This window comes from Rhinatrema bivittatum, chromosome 7 (genome assembly GCF_901001135.1).
Source record: "Rhinatrema bivittatum chromosome 7, aRhiBiv1.1, whole genome shotgun sequence".
Lineage (NCBI taxonomy): Eukaryota > Metazoa > Chordata > Amphibia > Gymnophiona > Rhinatrematidae > Rhinatrema > Rhinatrema bivittatum.
The window spans coordinates 279,788,651-279,811,597 of NC_042621.1; the positions used below are offsets into that span (position 1 = coordinate 279,788,651).

The 22,947-nt window shown below is 47.8% G+C and overlaps 1 protein-coding gene across 1 annotated transcript in view; it reads left to right on the forward strand.

Moving 5' to 3' along the window:
• The window catches only part of CFAP58 (cilia and flagella associated protein 58), a 295,728-nt gene that overhangs the window by 60,392 nt on the left and 212,389 nt on the right, over positions 1-22,947 (forward strand). The window contains exon 7 of the mRNA XM_029610343.1: positions 10,073-10,264. Within this exon, the coding sequence (XP_029466203.1) occupies positions 10,073-10,264 (192 nt within the window). The remainder of the gene's footprint in view (positions 1-10,072; positions 10,265-22,947) is intronic.

The following is a 22,947-nucleotide window of genomic DNA, read 5'->3' on the forward strand; positions in this document are numbered from 1 at the left end:
GAACAGACCGTGCCACGCCAATAAGCACATTTCCTTCATTATGGAATGCACCTAAAAATGGAAGGCAATAAAAAATAAGTAATTTTCTGTTTGATAATGGCACATTTAAAAGCATAACTGTATATTCATTTTTTTTTTTAATGACAGAGCTTGCATCACAATTCTGAACTCTAGACCTTCCAAGAATTAATTTTTGAAATGTGGATAAAGTTAATTGACTAACAATAGTCAACTATATTAGTTATGCGTAGTGGAGGCAATTCTGAAACCCTGCAGGGTGCTGGCAGGCCCTCGAGCACTTTGCCCCCATGGGTCTGCAAGCACATTTTCCACGGGGAAAGCTCCCCCCACAACATCCATGGCCACTTCACAGGTATGCTTTATACCTACTAACGGGGGATTTGCTTTCTCAGAGAAAGTAGCTCCTCCCAGGTCGGCAGATATGCCGAGGCCTGTAGCACCCCCATCCAGCTTTGCCAGTGCATGTACCTCTGGACAAGGTCAGAGCACCCAGGGTCCCATCCCCTGTTGTTTACAGTGAGGATGAGGGGTCCCTATGACCCCTGGGGGGGATGATAACTCGGACTCCTCTTCCGAGGTCTCTGAAGGTCTTCCATCTCCTCCAGAAGAGCGAAGGAAGTCTCCGCCCGAGGACTTAACCTTCACAGGCCTTGTGAGGGTGATGCTGGAAGCCATCCCACTTTAGTTATTGATGGCGGAGGATGCCAGGCATAAAATGCTTGGGATCCTCCAGTTTGTGGAACCTCCTAAGGAGATCGGGGCAGTCTTAATATATGATATCCTTAAGGATTTGCTGCTTAGGATATGGGAACACCTCCTCACAGTGCCTTCCATTAACAAGAAGCCCATGGAGGTTTCAGGTGAAATCTCAGTGCGTGGCCTGCTCCCAGACCCACCCTCAGCATGGATATTTTTACCTGCAGAGAGGGAGGGATATTTTCAATGGGACTATTTACATGGGTAAACAGTTGTGAAAATTACCCTCAGTATATATTGTATGCCAGGTCTAATTCTACTTTCTAATTCAATATCAGGGTAAAGCAGCTCTTATAGAAAGTAAGACTGTACTAATCTAAACAACTGTCTCTATTGTACTTGAATAGGGTATATTCTGGGCCTGAATTTTTGCTTGATAGTCATTTTCAAATATATTCTTTTAGTCTAAGACTGTCATATAAAAGGTCGCTGGCTGTTTATTTACATAGAGCAACATTTAAAAATCCTTCAGTGTTAGGAAATAACACATGATCTATGACGGAAATATGTGTACCCCTATTCATAATTGCTTGCTTTTCTGTAAAACGTTTAGGAGCCTGTATGCTAATGAGTTAAAACTGGCAAGTTACCTTTGGCAACCTGCCATTTTTAATGTCTGCCGTACATTGGGCTTTAACGCCCAATGTAGAAAATTATTTCTGTGCACGTAGTGAAAGAGTCAGGTTAAAGGGAGCAATACACATAGAATGCATGTGTTCTACCTGCAATTATCTATGTATATATTCTCCGAGGACAAGCAGGTTGGTAGTCCTCACACATGAGTGACATCATCAGATGGATCCCCAACACAGAAAACTTATGTCAAAGTTTCTAGAACTTTGACTTGGCACACTGAGCATGCCCAGCATGCCCTATACCACGCATCCATGCAGGGGTCCCTCTCCAGTCTCTCTTTTTCTGTGGAGCTGTAAGCATCGTGCTGTGAATGAGCTCACTTTGGCTTTTTGGCCTTATGGTAAACTTTTCTTTTTTCTCATTTTCTTGTGGGTTTTCTTCATGGTGTTCAATGCCGGGTCCTTCTCGATGCTTTCCTATAATGTTGCTAGTTAGGGTTATCGATGCTTCTGATAAGTTTCCTTTCGCAGTTGATTCCCCCGCAGAAGTGGTGCCTTGGTGCCTGTCAGCCATCGATGCCTGCAGCCATCAATTTTGATTTGTGTCCCTTTTATTTTGTTCCGTCATAGCCACGTCTGGTTTTTGGCAATGCCCTCGGTGTCTGAGGACTACGTCCATTACGGACTCTCACGAGACATGTGTTCTTTGCCTGGGGGCATTGCATGATGTTCGGGATTGAGGCTTTTGTGCACAAATGATCCCGAAGGGATGTCGTCTTCGGCTCAGTAAGATGGAACAGCTCTTTGGGCTGAGGAAGACTGAGCCATTGGCATCGATGGACCTTGGAGCCACACCATCAACACTGGTGGGATCGTCAGTTCCGTTGGTGCCATCATCTGATAAGGACACTGGAGATGGACCACGTCGATCTTCAGGCCGAGACATCAGGTTCCTCGTCGTTGGCCTCGGCACCAGGGAAGGACCAGGCCAAGCATTGAGGGAAGCTGAAGAAGCATTGGCATGGATCCCTGTCGATGCACGATGCTGGGTACGGGGATAGAAACATAGAAATGACGGCAGAAGAAGACCAAATGGCCCATCCAGTCTGCCCAGCAAGCTTCACACATTTTTTCTCTCATACTTATCTGTTTCTCTTAGCTCTTGGTTCTATTTCCCTTCCACCCCCATGTATGTATAGAGTATAGATGTATAGAGTCATGCCACGATGTTTCCGAGGTGTCCCTGTGGCAAGAAGCACCAGTCCTCCATCAGTGCCGGGGGTATGACGATCTCCACTGGTCCTGATGTTAGTCACCAATCTGCCTTATGGGTCCGAAGAGGATCTGGTAACCTGCCTTCCTCCCAGTCAGAGTTTACATCGGCAGTGTTTGAGGAGGAGCTGGAACGGTTAGTCCAGTGATGGTGGAACGGGCGATGCCAAGCATTGGTCCTGTGGGACTGAAAGCACTGGAGCAGGTGCCGTCCGACCTGGAACTGATGCTGGAGAAACTCAATGCGCTTATCGGTGAGTTACCAATACAGCTGGCATCAGTTCCTGGGATAACATCAGTGCTTATCAGGGCATCGCAGCCTCCCCCTATCGATACAGTGGTTGTTGCCGGTTTCTCAGAGAAAGAAGCTCCTCCCAGGTTGGCAGATATGCTGAGGCCTGTAGCACCCCCATCCAGCTTTGCCAGTACATGTACCTCTGGACAAAGTCCGAGCACCTAGGGCCCCATCCCCTGTTGTTTACAGTGAGGATGAGGGTCCCTATGACCCCTAGGGGGGGATGATACTTTGGACTCCTCTTCCAAGGACTTTGAAGGTCTTCCATCTCCTCCAGAAGAGCGAAGGAAGTCTCCGCCCGAGGACTTAACCTTCACAGGGTTTGTGAAGGTGATGCTGGAAGCCATCCCATTTTATTTATTGATGGCAGAGGATGCCAGGCACAAAATGCTTGGGATCCTCCAGTTTGTGGAACTTCCTAAGGAGATCAGGGCAGTCTTAATATATGATATCCTTAAGGATTTGCTGCTTAGGATATGGGAACACCTCCTCACAGTGCCTTCCATTAACAAGAAGCCTGATGAGGTTTACCTCATTTAGAAGACTGCCAGATTCGATAAATGTCAGCTTCCCCACCAGTTGGTGATGGTCGAATCCACTCTTAAGAGAACCAAGAGTTCTTGGACCCATTTCTCGGTGCCCCTGGGGAAGGATCACAGAGAGATGGATGCTCTTGGGAGGAATGTGTTTCAGGGGGCCATGCTCATTGCCCGAATAGCTTTCTATCAGCTCTGCATGAGCCAATAGTTGCAGGACATCTGGAAGAAGGTGCAGGAGATGGCCAAGCAGCTGCCCCCACAGCAGCAGGACATGTCGCTGGTGCATAAGAGCCTGGAGTGCATAAACATGAGGTCTGAGCGACCTACAATGTTTTTGAGACAGCATCGAGAGTCTCTGCAGTGGGAATTGGCTGCGGCCTTTGGATCTCCGACCACAGGTACAGGAACGATTCGCTGACGTGCTTTGTACTGGGGAGAATCTCTTTGGAGATAGGGTGAAGGATGCAGTGGCCCAGTTCTGGGACCACCATGAAACCCTTCAACAACTCTCCGCCAGCACTCCGGACCCATCCTCCTCTTCTAGGAGATCTGAGAGATCGGGACCTAGGAAGTCTTTCTTTCATCCTAAGCCTCAGCCAGCACTTCAGTCAACTCTAGGGGCAGGGTTTTGACTGGGTCGTAGGGAGCGTAGGCTCATCACCCTTACCCGGAACGTTGGATACTCTGGTCGGTGGCAAGCTGCGGTTCTTCGCAAACCAGTGGACCAGAATAACCTTGGACCGTGGGTTCTTTTCATCGTCTGTCAAGGGTACCAATTGAATCTATTGGGTGTCCCACCAAATTGCCCTCTGAGCCCATTTTGGGGATCAGTAGCGCATCAGGAGGTACTGCTAATGGAGTTCTCCTCCCTCTTAATGGCCAGAGTGGTCGAGCCTGTCCCACCAGGGCAAAGAAAGCGTGGATTCTACTTCAGGTACTTCCTGATTCCAAAGAGCACTCAGTCCCGTTTTAGACCTAAGGGTCTTGAACAAATTTCTAAATAAAGAAAAGTTCAAGATGGTTTCCCTGGGCACCTTGATCCCCCTTTTGCAAAGAGGGGACTGGCTATGCTTCCTCGATCTAAACAACGCGTACACTCACATCAGGATCTTTCCCAGTCACAGGAAATATCTCCGATTTGTGGTGGGAAAACAGCACTTCCAGTACCGGGTGTTGCCATTCGGGCTAGTGTCAGCCCCATGAGTCTTCACAAAATGCCTGGCTATCATGGCGGCGCACCTCTGCAGGCTGGGGGTGCATGTTTTTCCTTATCTGGATGATTGGCTGGTCAAGAGCAATTCTCAGGCAGGGCCTCTCAGTTCCATGCGCTTGACCATTCAGGTGTTGCAGACGCTAGGGTACATCATCAACTACCCGAAGTCCCATCTCGACCCGTCACCTCAATTGAACTTTATAGGAGCCCTGCTAAACACTGCTAATGCCAAGGCCTTCCTGCCTCATCAAAGTGCCGTTACTTTGAAGACCATCATGGCAGAGATTCAGCAGAACCACCAAGTGTTAGCCTGGCACATGTTGAGGCTGTTGGGCTATATGGCCGCAACCGTCCATGTCACTCCCTTGGCATGATTACACATGTGCAGAGCCCAATGGACCCTGAGGTTGCAGTGGTGCTAGGCCACACAGAACCTCTAGTATTGCATCTGAGTCACCCTGTCTCTCTGGGTCTCGTTGCCCTGGTGACAGGTACTTTCAAATGTAGAACGGGGAATCTCTTTTTTAAGGCCTCCTACCCAAATTGCCCGAACCATGGATGCATCCAACCTAGGCTGGGGAGCTTATGTAGATGGGCTCAGCACCCAGGGTCTGTCTCTGGTCTGCTCAGGCAAGCTGTTGTCAAATCAACTTCTGGAGCCATGGGCGATCAGGTTCACACTATGGGTTTTCAGAGATTGGCTGTCCAACAAAGTTGTTCTGATCCAAACCGACAACCAGGTACCGAAGTGGTATGTCAACAAGCAGAGAGGTACGAGACCATACCTTCTGTGTCAGGAAGTGGTCCAGATCTGGTCATGGGCCCTGTCCCACAGGATGGTGCTCAGGGCCATGTACCTAGCCGGGTCAGAGAACGTGGTATCGGATAGACTGAGTCATGCCTTCAGACCCCATGAGTGGTCCCTGGACCAGGGAGTGGTGAATCTGATATTCTGCCTCTGGGGAGGCCAGGATGTAGATCTATTCGTGTTCTCTTGCAACAGGAAGATGCCTCTGTTCTGCTCCCTGCACATGTCAGATTGTAAACCAGCCTCGGATGCCCTTGCCCATCATTGGGATAAGGATCTTCTGTACGCGTATCCTCTGATTCCCTTAGTGACGAAGACTCTCTTGAAGCTTCACGAGGACAAGGGGACTATGATCCTCATAGCACCTTATTGGCCGAGCATGTCTGGTTTCCACTCTTATGGGAGTTGTCCATCCAGAAACCGATCAGTCTGGGGACTTCCCCAGATCTCATCATCAAGATCGAAGCACATTGCGACATCCCAACCTCCAGGCTCTGTCGCTCACAGCCTGGATATTGAGAGGTTAATTTTGCAAACACTCGATCTCTCAGAGGATGTGTCTCTGTTCTGGTGGCTTCTAGAATGCTTTCTACTAGAAAGTCCTATGGACTGAAGTGGAGGAGGTTTTCCATGTGGTGTGAGCAGAAGGCCCTAGATCCATTCTCCTGTCCACACAAAAACTGCTCGATTATCTTCTACACCTATTGGAAGCTGGCTTAAAATCCAACTCGCTGTAAATCCTATAGTTGTACAATTCATGCGGGGCCTACTTCAATTGAAGCCTCCCCTAAGGCCTCCTGCTGAGTCATGGGACCTCAACATGGTGTCAGCTCAGCTGATTAAAGTTCCTTTTGAGCTGCTGCGCACCTGTGACCTGAGGTACCTGACCTGGAAGGCCATATTTTTGGTGGTGGTCACCTCAGCGCTCAGGGTCAGCGAGCTCCAGGCCTTAGTGACTTATCCACCTTACACTAAGTTTTATCATGAAAGGGTGGTCTTCCAGCTTAATCAGTCCATCGTCCTGCCAGCTGTTATTCCCAGGTGGAATTACATCTTGGGGGACATGTTAAGGCTCATTCTGTCAGAGCCTTAGCAGTGTCGATGGCCAACTTGCGAACAGTTCCCATGGAGGAGATCTGCAAGGCTACGACGTGGAATTCTAATCACACATTCACATCTCACTACTGTCTGGATAGGGATGGCTGACGCAACAGTAGGTTCGCCAGTCTGTCCTCTGGAACGTTTTGAGGTGTAGAACCCAGCTCTCCTGCCTAGGGCCTGTTGTTTGGGTTCAGGCCGTCTCCCCCTCTGTTACCAGCAACACCAGTATTGTGCCCGTTGGTACTTGGTTGGGTGTCTGTTGGACCACTTTTGTATTGGGGAGCAGCCTGTAGCTAGGGATTCACCCATGTGTGAGGACTACCAATTTGCTTGTCCTTGGAGAAAACAGAGTTGCTTACCTATAACAGGTGTTCTTCGAGGACAGTAGGATGTTAGTCCTCATGAAATTCACCTGCCACCCCACAGAGTTGGGTTTCTCCTAATTTTTCATTTATATATAACAAGCCGTTAAGCCCGTTAAAACGGGCTACATTAACATTTTTTTTGGGATCATTTCCTTCCCCCTCATGCTCCCTCCCACCTCCCCCACTCTCTCCCCTCAGTCACTCCTCTCTCTCCCCCCCTCCCTCCCTCAGTCACTCCCCCCTCCTCCTCCCCCAGTCACTCCCCTCAGTCACTCCTCTCTCCCCCCCTCCCTTCTCCCCTCAGTCACTCCTCCCTCCCTCCTCCCCTGAGTCCACTCCTCCCTCCCCCCTCCCTCTTCCCTCAGTCACTCCTCCCTCCCCTCAGTCCCTCCTCCCTCCCTCCTCCCCCTGAGTCACTCCTCTCTCCCCCCTCCCCTGAGTCACTCTTCTCTCCCCCCTCCCTCCCTCCCTCCTCCCCTCCCCTCAGTCACTCCTCCTCCCCCCTCCCCCCTCCCCTCAGTCGATCTCCGCCGAAGACCGGGAGCGGCGGCGGCGGCGGCCCGAAGACCCGGAGCGGCAGGAGCGGCGGCCCAAGACCCGGAGCGGCGGGAGCGGCAGCGGCGGCCCGAAGAGCGGCGGCGGCACCGGCACTGGCCCGAAGACCCGGGCTGGAGCGGCAGCGGCGGCTCGAAGACCCGGAGCGGCAGGAGCGGCGGCCCGAAGACCCGGAGCGGCGGCGGCATGCGCGTGAGGGAAGTCCCTCCCTCGCGCGCATGCCGCCGCCGCTCCGGGTCTTCAGGCCGCCGCACCTGCCGCTCCGGGTCTTCGGGCTGCCGCCGCTGCTCCGGGTCTTCGGGCCGCCGCTCCAGCCCGGGTCTTCGGGCCGGTGCCGCCGCCGCCGCTGCTCTTCGGGCCGCTGCTGCCACTCCCGCCGCTCCGGATCTTCGGGCCGGTGCCGCCGCCGCTCCGGGTCTTCGGGCCGGTGCCACCGCCGCTCCGGGTCTTCGGGCCGGTGCCGCCGCCGCCGCTCCGGGTCTTCGGGCCGCCGCTCCTGCCGCTCCTACAGCGCCATTTTTATTTTTAAGAGGCACACTGTGACTGACGTGCTCGCATGCGCGGTAGAGCTGCTCTCTACTGCGCATTTGCGGCACGTCGGTCAACCTTCGTTTATTAGGTTGATTCTATGTTATAAGGCTGGAGAGGGACCATGGTATAGGGCATTTTGGGCATGCTCAGTGTGCTAATTCAAAGTTCTAGAAACTTTGACATATGTTGTCTGTGTCAGTGCTCCATCTGATGATGTCAGCCATGTGTGAGGGCTAAAATCCTGCTGTCCTTGGAGAACACCTGTTACATGTAAGCAATTCTGCTTTCTCCCATGCTAACTTAATCAAAATGAAAGGGCAGATTAGTCCAGGGGAGCCCCACCAGTATATCCTCACACATACCTCCCTCCTTTTCAAGACACATTCGCTCTGGGCCAGCTGGAAGGAAGTTGTCTTACTTTCTTATAGCCTGGCCTTCAGTATTGTAGTTGCATTGCTACATGGCACCTCAAACTTTGAATCACTTTGACCTGAACTTTGAACCATTGATTGGCAATATTTGGACATTGGAGGCTGAGCCAGTAGGAGTAAGCTGCTAACCTCCGGCTGGTTTGTGGCAGTGGTGGGGGGAGTTTGGGAACAGGGGAAAGAGAGACAAAGGTGTTGCCTGGTTGGAAATATGTATCTTTGGTAGGGAGAAAGAGGGGAGAAATTAGAAGGGATGGGTTTGTTAGGAGAGTGGGGATTCAAAAGGAAATGAAGTGTTGAGGATATATGCATGAGTGGGGGGAGGAAGTGAGAGGGATAGGGCATCATAGAAATGTTACTTGGGGTAGATAAGGAGGGGAGGGTATTTTGGGGGTGAGGGGGTGAGGGCAGGATTCCACCTCCTCCATGTTTAACTGCTAGTGTGCTGACCTGCTAATAGTTAATGCCATCTCTGTAAGAGGTGTTAAATTTACATATCTATTTATTTTTCTATTGTATACCCAGTCCGTCTTTGAACACTCAGGGCAGCTTACAAAAAATGAAAGTACAAACATTTAAAACATAACATATACAATAAAACACAACTCCCATATCACAATATTACATCATCATCATGACAATGCCAGAAGCTGCCAGAGGGACAGCAACATGTTAAATATGTGCAAATAAGTATGTTTTCAAAGCATGCCGTAGTAAATTACATAGGCAATGTGCCTGTGGTAAATTTACTGCCACTGTGTAAATATCGCAGTAATAGATATTGAGCTTGTTGCCATGATATTTACATAGGTGACTGTGCTAAAAATAACATTCCTGTGTTGTTTTTCACGCAGCTATGTCAGTGTGGCTTACTCTGTGCAGTAGGTCCTTTAATAAATATGGTGCAATTTAACGACTGCGCTACATTTACCGCAAAGACCCTTAATACGCTCCAAGCCAACCCCAGCCATTGTTTCAGAGCCTTTTCCCCGGATAAATCAGTATTTATCTGGATAAATTGACTTGGCTGAGAGCACATCTCCTCTGCTCAGTCAGAAGTCTGTGCGGGCTTTCATAAGGAGGATGCTTTTAGTCGGGCTAAAGAGCTTCTTGGAGGTGTGTTTATGTCTGCGAGAAAAACATTTCCCAACATATATGCGCTATTTTGGCCTGCACAAACAGGTGCCAGGCCTACACGCCTTGTGGACGCAAGTACTGTGCAGTCGCTGATTTTCAGCAAGTTGGAATCAGATTCAGAAAGGGCTCAGCCCTTCTGGGTGTTACCATAGTCCATTCAGCAGGGGGCAGGGGAATGTAAGAATGGCACCTGCTTGCCCACACCTGATGCATGCCTTCACCTCCCTCTCTTTGTGGAAGGGGATTGAGTGCTCATTTCTGCGTTGCCGCTGTGGTGTTTCAGTGTTTTACAGAAATTACCAAACTTGATTTGGAAAAAAAAAAAAGGAAATTATTGAGCTGTGTTTGGGCTAAGTCTTGATTCTTCACTGAGGCAGTGGGTACATGCCTTGGGGTGGTAAGATGAGTAATTATTCAGTGCTCTGTGACTACATGATCTGCAATAATCACCTTTCCTTTGGATTTCCTGTTCCTAGAATATGCTGAAGGCAGCCAACGCCACTCAGAAGCAGCTGAATTTAGTGAAGCTTCATGAACAATCCAAGAAGAACCTGGAGGAAGAGATCCAAAACTATAAGGATGAGGCCCAGAAACAGAGAAAGATCATTTACCAGCTAGAAAAGGAACGAGATCGATACATCAATGAGGCCAGTGATCTCACTCAGAAGGTAGGAAATTGTTCCCTTGACATCTTCCTTATTTCTCGCTCTCTTTTCCACTCCATTTGTCTTTTCCTTTCAGTTGTAATTGCACATCACTATTTGAAATTAGATTTTCTTTTTGTAGCCGTGCACGGCAGAGCTGCTGCATCTGCTGATGGTGCCACTTCGGAGATCTTATCCGTTGTCAGTCCCTGGGAGAGTCTGCTTTTGCACAGCTCCTTTTGCCTGTTCCCACAATGGCTGGATGCCATAAACCGGTCTTTCAGTAGGACATTTGCATTATTTGAAAGCATTGGGAATTTGGAGTAATTGGAATTGAAGTTCGGTATTACATTTTTGGGCCTTTGCTTCCCAGTGTTCTTTGTTAGAAGTTCCTGTGTATTCAAGGAACTGCAAGGGATATTATACTAAAACCCAGAATATTTATGTATGTAATAATTCTAAGTAAAGGTAATGATAGCTTCAGGTGCTGTAGAAAGATGATTGCCAATTGGTGGTCGGTGGGATTTCTATGGCTTTTGGGTCAGTTTTGGCTGCCTCATCCACAGGCCTGGGTGAGGATGGAGCCTGAGCAGAAGTGGATGCTTCTTTTTCTACTTCTCGCATTAGGATGTTATACCAGGCTGGCAGCACGGAGATTGGCTGCGCATCCTTTTCCTCCTTCCTTGAGTGCTCGCTGAGAGTAGAACGGAAGAATGTGCCCCCATGGAGGAGGGAAACCTGGATTTGAATGTACTGAGTGCCCTGCTGCCATGTGGGTGGGGGGGGGGGGGGGTGGGGAGGGGTCAGTTAGGGAAGAGAAAGGAGACAGAGTAAGATTTTCATTTTATTTATTTGTGGACTTTTAATATACCGACATTCGTAGGACACATCGTACCGGTTTACAATCAACTTGAGAAAGTGAGGAAAATTACAAATAACAGGGAGGGGGAAAGGGAGCAGTCAAGAAAAGGGAGAAGGGGGGCTGGGCGAGAGGCAAGCGCAAAGGGTGCGAGAGCAGATAGAGAAGGAGAGAGTGAGATAAACATGTAGGAACTGTAGTTGCAGTATTAACACAATTAACATTTCAATAACTTACATGCTGTGGCAACAGTATTAACCTATTTATAACATTTCAATAAATTCAATTAAATTATAAATGAGATGAAGAGAAGAGAAGAACAGGTAGGGAAAGTGCAGACAGGTGAGGGAGGGAGAGATGGAGGACTGAGATGAGAGGAGAGAGGAAATTGAGCAAATGGTAATGGAGGAAAGAGAGAGGAGCAGCAGAGAAGGATGCGCGTGTAAGAGAGAGACTGTGGCTGAGTGAATGTGACTGGCTGCAGGTATGAAGGAGTCTGACTTGCTGTGTGTGAAAGTGAGAGACTGAGCATGAGAGAGAGAGAATGGAGTTATCTATGGGGAAACAGGAAGAATGTTTGTAAGACAGGCCTCACCTAAGTGTCTGTGTGTTTCTTTGTGTGGAGTGTGCATGTATGACAGAATGCTGGGGAGTGTTTACGTGTTGGTGTCCGTGTGTAAGAGAGAGAGGTGTCTTTGGAAACGAGGCCTTGTGCACATTCTTCTGCCTGTGTGTGCAGGGAAAGGGGCTGAGTTATTTTCTTTTTTTTTAAATGAAGCCGTAGCTGCTTGTATGCGTGAGGGAGGAGGCTGAGCCAGCAAGGAAAGCCCTGCGTGCCTGCCATCATGGTTCGACTGGACAAGGCTGTGCCTGGGAGAGAGAGAACAGGAAATAAAAATAAAGAACTGAGATGAACAAAATTCTTAACAAGCCTGAAATATGTAGAAGATGCAGAATGAGGGAAAAAGAAAAGAGGAATGTTGAGGTAGTAGGCTGGAAAGCTAATGATTTCCGAATTATCCCAAACAACTGAAAAGCAGGTTGTTAAAACAAGCAGAAACCACACTTTGAAATGTCTGTATGCCAATGCCAGAAGTCTAAGAAGTAAGATGGGAGAGTTAGAGTGTATAGCAGCAAATGATGAGATCGACATAATTGGCATCACAGAGACTTGTCTTCCCGAACTCTTTCTAATAATGAACTTGGGGTTCTGGGGAAGGGCTTATCGTTCGTCCCTACTGCTAAATGTAATGTCTTTGACTTAAAAGTACACCTGTATCGTTTCTTCAGATCCCTTAAGCTAAAACTGTTTTTTTGCTGATTCTCCCGCTAGTCGGGATGAATCACTCGTATACGTCAAATCTCGATGGACGCCGCCTCCGCTCATTGCAGCTTTTGAAACTTTGGTTAACCAGGATATAGTTTGGTGTCCAGTTATTATTACATCCACTTTAATTTGTGCAAGGATGAATATTCAGCTGTCATGAGCCTTGAGCGGGATCGGGCCATTGTTATCAAGCCCGCGGATAAAGGGGGCGGAATAGTTGTGCAGGATAAAGATCAGTATGAGGCTGAGGTGTATTGTCAGTTGAATGACCAGTCTTTCTATCTTCCATTAACCTGTGACCCTACCCCGGGTCTCTTGCAGCAGATCAAAGTGGAGGTTCAACAGGCGTTAGAGGCAAGAATAGTCATGCCCCGGGAGGCTAAATTTCTGGTGGCAGAATTCCCCATAACTCCTGTTTTCTACGCTCTTCCCAAAGTCCATAAAACCCTGGAGAACCCCCCGGGTCGGCCGATTGTGGCAGGGATTGGGTCCCTCCTGGAGCCCCTTTCTCAATTTGTTGATTTATTTTTAAAACCCTTTGTTCCCAATATATGTTCGTACATTCGTGACTCATCTCATCTCATTACAATTTTGGAAGATACATCTGTTCCAGTAGGCCCCTTTTTCTTTGTCACACTGGACATCGTCTCACTTTACACGAATATCCCTCAGTTGGAGGCACTAAAAATTGTAGAAGATGTTTTGAACTCACGTCCGGCTCCTTGCCGGGTTCCCACATCCTTTTTAATGACACTAGCAGAATTGGCCCTAACAAGAAATTTCTTTCGGTTTAAAGATTCATTTTACCATCAGATTAAGGGTACCGCTATGGGGGCCACTATGGCCCCCAGTCTAGCATGTTTATTTGTGGCACGTTTTGAAGAATCTTTTGTTTACCCGTCTGAGTGGTTTCGCTCGATTCCCCTATGGCTGCGGTTTATCGACGATATATTTCTTATTTGGCAAGGGACAGATGTACAGTTTTTCATGTTCTTTGACTGGCTTAATTCATGTGACCATAATCTCCAGTTTAATTTTTGTATTCATCCTTTACAGATTGCTTTCTTGGATATTTTAATTTCGGTACATAATGGCCAATTTGTGACTACTATATACCGTAAAGAAACTGACAGAAACACTTTACTTTCGTTTCATAGTTGTCATCCTCATGCCCTAAGGAAGAATATCCCGACAGGTCAATTCTTAATGCTCCGTAGACTCTGCTCAACTCGGGGTGAATTTTTGGAGCAAGCAAACCTTATGTCTACATGGTTTTTATCTCGAGGTTACCCTAGAAGGGTGGTGAGAAATGCTTTGAAGCGTGCGTTATTTGTCAACCGCGACCTGATGTTTCTCCCGCATTCTCGTTCACCTGATATTCAGGTCTATCCAGTACCGAGCGGTAGGAAGAGCTGCGTTAGTGCCTGCGGCACCCGCGGTTGCCGCACGCACAGTGCAGCTCACCTACCGCTCGATCCTGAACACTAATTTTATTTAAATGTAAACCGCATCCATGAAGCCTTAGGTCCGCGCAACCCATTTTACTGGATAGAGCGCCTATACAGTATCCTGGGTGCGCGGGCCTAAGGCTTCACGCCACGCTGGTATCTGTCATTTCAAATGTCATTTGAAATGACAGATACTTGCAGGGCGCGAAAAGCAGCCTTGCTCCGGGAGGAGGAGAGACACCGGGAGGAGGAGAGACACTGCGGCGAAGCAAAAAAAAACCTAAAGCAATTTTGGTTTTTTTTTTCCAAAAGCGACAATTTTGGTTTTTTTCCAAAAGCGACTTACTTTTGGAATCTGTCAAGATCCCAAAAGTAAGTTGCTTTTGGACGCCTGCACAACTTACTTTTTTGAAGCCATCAGCAGGAACACGATCGTAGCTCCTCCCGACGAAGATGGCCGCCTGCACGGGGAAAAGCGTACAATTGGCCGCTCAAGACGTGGCGTCACATCCCGTGACGCCAAACGTCGTGACGTCATGTCTTCAGTGGCCAATTGCACGCTTTCCCCCGTGCAGGCGGCCATCTTTGTCTTCGTCGGGAGGAGCTATGATCGTGTTCCTGCTGATGGCTTCAAAAAAGTAAGTTGTGCAGGCGTCCAAAAGCGACTTACTTTTGGGATCTTGGCAGATCCCAAAAGTAAGTCGCTTTTGGAAAAAAAACAAAATTGTCGCTTTTGGAAAAAAAAACCAAAATTGCTTTTGGGTTTTTTTTGCTTCGCTGCAGTGTCTCTCCTCCTCCCGGTGTCTCTCCTCTTCCTGGAGCAAGGCTGCTTTTCGCGCCCTGCTCCGGTAGGAGGGGAGACACTGACAGCGGCGAAGCAAAAAAAAAAAACCAAAAGCAAAAAGTAAGTCGCTTCGCCGCTTCCCTCCTCCCGGAGCAAGGCTGCTTTTCGCGCCCTGCTCCGGGAGGAGGGAAGAGTGAAGCGGCGAAGCGACTTACTTTTTGCTTTTGGTTTTTTTTTTTGCTTCGCCGTTGCTTCGCCGTTGCAGTCTCCGTGGCAGCCCCAGTCCGGACATCGGAGGGGGGCTGCAACATTTTTTTCGCTTTTTTTTTTTTGGCTTTGGGAGCAGGGGAGAGGACTGGGGCTGCCACGGAGACCGGCACCCATGATCGCGGCCGGGGCAGGTGAGCGGGGGCTGGGGGAAAGCTTGCCACCTACCCTTACCCCTGCCTCTACCGCAGGGGTCAGGGTAGGCGGTAAGTTTGCAGGTTAAATGCGCGACAAAACGGCAGGGAAAACTAGCGATAGTCGGGGCGCGGGTTACGGGATGCTAGGGAATAGCTAATTCGCTCGTTTGCATGCAATATCCATGCCGCGTGCGGAAGGGGTTGCCCGGGGAATTTAGGACGCGGTAGGAGTAGGTTAAAGGGGATTCGGGATCGCAGGAAGGGCTAACGCGGCCGGAAAGTGAGTAAAAAGCGGCTTAGGAGCAGGGTAAACGCGGCCGCACTTTACAGGATAGACCCGATTGTAAATAATTGTATATTACCGTTTTCTGTCTTAACTCGACAAGTTACGAATATTGTGCGGAGGCATTGGCAATCCCTTTCTCTACATCGGTTGTTTCAGGGCCCCCTACGTTTCACGTACCGCAGAGGTCGTAACCTACGTGACAGGCTGATCCATGCAGACTTTAATCTGATGAACATGGCTCCTAGACCTTCAGCTATACATCAGCCTTGCGGTCACTGTTCTATGTGTAGGCATACGGCATCTCTTTCATCTTTATACACCCGGTTACACACAAAACCTTCCCCCTAAGATCGGTCTCTGATTGCACCACCCAGGGTGTTGTATACATTATCACTTGCCCATGTCCCCTGTTGTATGTAGGAAAAACGTCCAGAATTGTGAAAACGCGAATGATTGAGCATTGTTCAAACATTCGGAATGCTCGGGAGAATGAACCTTTAGTTGAACACTGGGCCCAGCATTCACATACCATTCTTGATTTATTCTTCTGTGTAATTGAAGTGGTTCCCTGCTCCCCCTGGGGTGGAAATTATGCTGAACAGCTTGGGCGGAGAGAACAAAGGTGGATTTTTCAACTAGACACAGTAGTTCCCAAAGGCTTAAACCGTGAACTAGAATGGTACCTATTCACCTAATCTGTCAGGGTCATCATTGACATCTGTTGATCGAACTGCTAGTTGCGCTTCAGGGACAGGGGCCTCTCTGATTGGCCCCCCCGGGACCACGTGATCGGTTCACCTGAATCCGCGCCAACTCTGTTAGGTTCAAATACCTGTCTGCGCTTAGGGTATACGCACTCCCTGTCAAGTGTAAAGTAATTCTGCACTAAGGTAGGCTGGACCTATATACCTTTGATATGTTATGAGTCGTGTCGGCATGAAGTCCTTTTGCTTTGTCCTAATCTTTATATGTCTTTTACAGCTCATTCTGTGAAAAGTGTGTTCCCTCCCGATGCAGCCCTAGGCGAAACACGGGACCGTGTCGGGGGACGCGTACTAAGATGTCTGTACTGTAAATCAGTGGAGTTGCCGGATTAAATCATTAGAAGCACTTGTTTTTCAGAACTTTTTTGAATCTCTTTGATTGGGACTGAATATAGATGATCTGCACTTTTACTGTGGATACTATTGGCTGAAGTGCAGCGGTTGCTCTATTGGTTTTTAGATTTCAATTACCCCAATATTGACTGGGTAAATGTAACATCAGGACTTGCTAGAGACATAAAGTTCCTGGATGTAATAAATGATTGCTTCATGGAGCAATTGGTTCAGGAACCAACAAGAGAGGGAGCTAATTTAGGTTTAATTCTTAGTTGAACGCAAGACTTGGTGAAAGAAGTAACGGTGGTGGGGCCACTTAGCAACAGTGATCATAACATGATCAAATTTAAACTAATAACTGGAAGGGGGACAATAAGTAAATCTGCAGCTCTAACACTAAATTTTAAAAAGGGAAACTTTGATAAAAAGAGGAAAATAGTTAGAAAAAAACTGAAAGGTGCAGCTCAAAGGTTAAAAAAGTGTTCAACAGGCTTGGACATTGTTTAAAAATACAATCCTAGAGGCGCAGTCCATATGTATTCCGCGCATTAAGAAAGGTGGAAGGAAGGCAAAACGATTACCGTCATGGTTAAAAGGTGAGGTGAAAGAGGCTATTTTAGCCAAAAAACATCCTTCAAAAATTGGAAGAAGGATCCATCTGAAGAAAATAGGATAAAACATAAGCATTGTCAAGGTAAGTGTAAAACATTGATAAGACAGGTGAAGAGAGAATTTGAAATGAAGTTGGCCATAGAGGCAAAAACTCATAATAAAAACTTTTTAAAATATATCCAAAGCAAGAAACCTGTGAGGGAGTCGGTTGGACCATTAGATGATAGAGGGGTTAAAGGGGCTCTTAGGGAAGATAAGGCCATTGCAGAAAGACTAAATTAATTCTTTGCCTCCGTATTTACTAATGAGGATGTTGGGGAGATACCAGTTCCAGAGATGGTTTTCAGGGGTGATGACTAAGACGAACTGAACGAAATCACTGTGAACCTGGAAGATGTAGTAGGCCAGATTGACAAACTAAAGAGTAGCAAATCACCTGGACCGGATGGTATGCATCCTAGGGTTCTGAAGGAACTAAAAAATGAAATTTCTGATCTATTGGTTAAAATTTGTAACCTATCATTAAAATCATCCATTGTACCTGAAGACTGGAGGGTGGTGAATGTAACCCCAATATTTAAAAAAAGCTCCAGGGGCGATCCGGGTAACTATAGACCAGTGAGCCTGACTTCAGTGCCGGGAAAAATAGTGGAAACTATTCTAAAGATCAAAATCATAGAGCATATAGAAAGACATGATTTAATGGGACACAGTCAACATGGATTTACCCAAGGGAAGTCTTGCCTAACAAATCTGCTTCATTTTTTTGAAGGGGTTAATAAACATGTGGATAAAGGTGAACCGGTAAATGTAGTGTATTTGGATTTTCAGAAGGCGTTTGACAAAGTCCCTCATGAGAGGCTTCTATGAAAACTAAAAAGTCATGGGATAGGAGGAGATGTCCTTTCGTGGATTACAAACTGGTTAAAAGACAGGAAACAGAGAGTAGGATTAAATGGTCAATTTTCTCAGTGGAAAAGGGTAAACAGTGGAGTGCCTCAGGGATCTGTACTTGGACCGTACTTTTCAATATATATATAAATGATCTGGAAAGGAAAACGACAAGTGAGGTTATCAAATTTGCGGATGATACAAAATTATTCAGAGTAGTTAAATTACAAGCAGACTGTGATACATTACAGGAGGACCTTGCAAGACTGGAAGATTGGGCATCCAAATGGCAGATGAAATTTAATGTGGACAAGTGCAAGGTGTTGCATATAGGGAAAAATAACCCTTGATGTAGTTACACGATGTTAGGTTCCATATTAGGAGCTACCACCCAGGAAAAAGATCTAGGCATCATAGTGGATAATACTTTAAAATCGTCGGCTCACTGTGCTGCAGCAGTCAAAAAAGCAAATAGAATGTTAGGAATTATTAGGAAGGGAATGGTTAATAGAATGGAAAATGTCATAATGCCTCTGTATCGCTCCATGGTGAGACCACACCTTGAATACTGTGTGCAATTCTGGTCGCCACATCTCAAAAGGGATATAGTTGCGATGGAGAAGGTACAGAGAAGGGCAACCAAAATGATAAAGGGGATGGAACAGCTCCCCTATGAGGAAAGGCTGAAGAGGTTAGGGCTGTTCAGCTTGGAGAAGAGACGGCTGAGGGGGGATATCATAGAGGTCTTTAAGATCATGAGAGGTCTTGAATGAGTAGATGTGACTCGGTTACTTACACTTTCGAATAATAGAAGGACTAGGGGGCATTCCATGAAGTTAGCAAGTAGCACATTTAAGACTAATCGGAGAAAATTCTTTTTCACTCAACGCACAATAAAGCTCTGGAATTTGTTGCCAGAGGAGGTGGTTAGTGCAGTTAGTGTAGCTGGATTCAAAAAAGGTTTGGATAAGTTCTTGGAGGAGAAGTCCATTAATGGCTATTAATCAATTATACTTAGGGCGGATTTTAAAAGGCCTGCGCGCTGGTGCACCTATTTTGCATAGGCCGCCGGTGCACGTAAAGCCCCGGGACGCGCGTAAGTCCCGGGGCTTTCGAAAAGGGGCGGGAGGGGGCGTGTCCAGGGTGTTCCCGAAACGACGCGGCGTTTCGGGGTGGGCCTGGGGGTGTGGCGCCGGCCCAGGGGCGTGGTCGAGGCCTCCGGACCAGCCCCCGGGACTGGAGGACGGAGCGGGGCTGCTGGCTGGCGCGCGCAAAGTTACGCCTGCTTTCAGCAGGCGTAACTTTGCCGACAAAGGTAGGGGGGGTTTAGATAGGGCCGGGGGGGTGGGTTAGGTAGGGTAAGGGAGGGCGAAGGAAAGTTCCCTCCGAGGCCGCTCCTATTTCGGAGCGGCCTCGGAGGGAACAGGCAGCATGCGCTGGACTCGGCGCGCGCAGGTTGCACAAATGTGCACCCCCTTGCGCGCGCCGACCCCAGATTTTATACGATACGCACGGCTACGCGCGTATCTTATAAAATCCAGCGTAATTTTGTTCGCGCCTGGTGCGTGAACAAAATTACGCGATCGCGTATTTTTTTTAAGATCTACCCCTATGGGAATAGCCACTGCTATTAATTGCATCAGTAGCATGGGTTCTTCTTAGTGTTTGGGTAATTGCCAGGTTCTTGTGGCCTGTTTTTGGCCTCTGTTGGAAACAGGATGCTGGGCTTGATGGACCCGTGGTCTGACCCAGCATGGCAATTTCTTAAAGAAACGAGCCTTAGTGCAACCCACTTTATTTCAAAGTCATTACCTGTAGAGAGTACAGGATGGTCCTGCGTTTGTAGCTGCTCTACCTACAAGATATGCTGGATGCATTTGTTTTGTGTCCAAGAGCTAATTGAAACCCTCAAAAATTTACCAAAACATTCAGGCCGATACTGTAAAGTGCGCTCAGCTGAGAGGACTGCTTAACCCGCTGTTGGATGCGTGTTTTCGACGCGTGTCCACTACCCCTTACAGTAAGGGGTTTAGCGTGTTGAAAATGCCTGTTCAACTCCCCCAAATTAATAGCACTCATCACATGCAAATGCATGTTGATGAGGCTATTAGTCATTCGCCCGGGATACTCAAAAAAAAAAAATGTGCGGCCGATCTGGGCAGCCTGAAAAAGTGTACAGAAAATACTGCTTTTCTGTACATCCTCTGACTTAATATCATAGCAGTATTAAGTCAGAGGAGCCAAAAGGTAAATCCGATTTACAGAAAGGATGTTTGACAGAATGAGAAAAGCTGGGCTCTCCATTGTGTGTGAGCCCAGCCCTTGTCCTGCTGGCTAACAGGGCTCAGGGGGGAATTGCTGGGGACCACATTCTGACCCGTGCTCCTGGGCTCTTTTCTCAACAGAGGGGAGGGTTTCGGCTTCTCACGGGAAAAGACACACACTGCACGCGTCAACAATAAAACCCTTTACTGAATCCTTGATTGCAGATGGAAAATCACAACGGATGCACGTTGGAGAAGTCCGCTTCAATCCAGAACATAAAGCTCCAGAATTAAAATCAGGCACAGTCCCTGGCAGTGGGGACTCTTCCCAGTGCTGCTTGCAAACAGGACGCAGACTCCTCCCCAGTGGGAAACTGGAACTCCTGCTGATGTACTTTAGAAACATCTTGTCTTTAAGCAGCAGCTCTGGGGCAGCTTCTCCCTGCAAGGCAGTCTTCCGTCTAACTCCCCACAAAGAAAATCCTCTCTCTCCAAGATACTGAGGGCGACTGAGGAGCATGGGATCTACTTCTCTCTCCCTTGAGACCTCTTCGGAAGTCCATTCCGAGACCCCAGTATGCATCTCCCTGATCCTAAGGGCCTGGGAACCCCACCCTTGGGTCCAACATCTTCCCCTCTCAGGACAGGAGACAGGAAGGTAGGAAAGAGAGAACCCCCAGCGAACTCTGAGCCAAGTGGGCTCATGAGTTTTGTTACTGCAGATAGACACCTCCCAGTGGAGAGCAGGGCTGATCCTAAAGGGATGCAGGGCCTGGGGTGAATCAGATGGAATGTGCTCCCCTACTACGAGGTTTAAGAGCGCTGAGGAGGGAGGGCCTGCAGTATCTTCTGGCATGCCAGGGGTGATTGCATCAATTCCCTTGCACCCCCCATCCCAATGGAAAGCTTTGCCCCCAATCTCAATCGTTCTCCTGCCAAATCCCTGCATCCCCTGTTTAAAGGTTGCTCCTTTGCTTCCTGGCAGCCACTCCCACACTTGCCTGCCCCGCTCGGTGGCCTGGTCAGCAGAAGGAAAGGGTCCTCGGTCTGAATCCTCTAACTGCGCCTGTCTGTTCCTCTCCCTCGTCTGCTGATCAGCTGGCGTTTTGACTGCTAGGGGAGGGAGAACAACCAGCAGCATCAGGAGTGGGTTAGAAGCATTGGACTTGCTAGGCTGACTCTCCTGTTGTTAGAAGACAGCACCTCTCACCTCCTTGCATCCATGGGGTGCCCTGAGCAACTGGTGTTTGCCACATGGGCTACAACAGAGGGGAGTGAAAGTGGCAGCACTAGGTCGCTTGGAAGGGGAGTATGATCTAATGAGATAACATCGTGAGGCAGGCCCCAGAGCAGTCACCCCAGTTTGCCTCGCCTGTCCCAGTGATGGCCCTAGTGGGGCGTGTCAGACACACCACCACACTCCTACTTTCTCTTACCTCAGCTACTGGCGGCTGGGGAAACACTGAAGTCAATAGTATGGGACATTTTGGTGACCCCTCCTCCCCCTTGCATGAAAAATAGATGTTATCTAAGGAATAAAATGAGAATAGTGTAATACAAATTATTGTTCACCAAATGTTGCAGAGCAGCAGCTGGTTTAAGAAAAGTGAAAGGAAATGCACATCAATGTGCACCTGTAGGCATGAACTGGAATTACGTTTCATTCTGCTTAGAATTTTGTGCTCTTTTTTTTTTTTTTTTTCCAAACTGCACATATAGTCAAATAACTGGAAATATTTTAGTTTAGAAAAGCTAACCATGCCTGTTAATCATCCTAAGCTATATTGGTTTTCAAAGCTACTTCATCCAGGTTCAATTACTCCAGAGCAAGATTAAATATTAACGGGGTGTGTTGAAATCTTAGGTGCACTAGGTTGAAATGATTAAACTGTTAACGATGATGAGCTATGGTCCTTAAATATTGTCGGTGCTGAGCTACCGGTAATGAAGTGTTCTTTATAGTTAATGTGCTTTGTGGTACTTAGAGGAAGCATTTATTACAACATAAAAGAAAATATGTTTACTAAGAGGAAAAGAGCAATTTAATATTACAGCCGTTGTTCTCAACTCCGGTCCTTCTGGCCCCCAAACAGATGTGTAGTTTAAGCTCTCTGCACTAAATATACAGGAGATTATATTTTCATGAATTTAGTCTAAGATCTAAGGGGGGTCAGTTAATAAAACAAAAACAAAGAAGTGTGCTGAGGTCCATATTCAACGGCTTTGTCTGGATAACTTTTCAAGTTTCCCATTCAAAAAACTGTAATTGAACATTGTCACCCTTCTCACCGGCTACAGCGGAGGGTGATATGGATCTTATAGAACTAGATCACAGCTACAGAGCTGCCATCATAGGCCTTCAGGCATATTTAATGGCATCAGCAGACCCAAAATGCCCAAAAAGTGCCGCAGTATGAAGGCAAACAAGCAGCATCGGTGTCAGCCCTACAGCTTGGACCATCGTTCCTGCAAACAGAAGGAATGACTGAGAACCCACCAGTGCACAAAGGGGAAAGAAGCAAGTGAATGTGCAAGAAAGAGAAAAAGCTCCGCAAAGAATCCGAGCAGCTAGCAAGGAGATGGAGAACTGCAGAAGCACAAATGTAGTGGGAAGAACAAAGATCAAAATTTGACACGGTGCTGCTTAAGGAGAGGTAAACTTAAATCTAGAGATTGATAATTGTGGCACAGAAGCATGGACAACGGAGAAGATGGTTTACTGCTAGCATAGG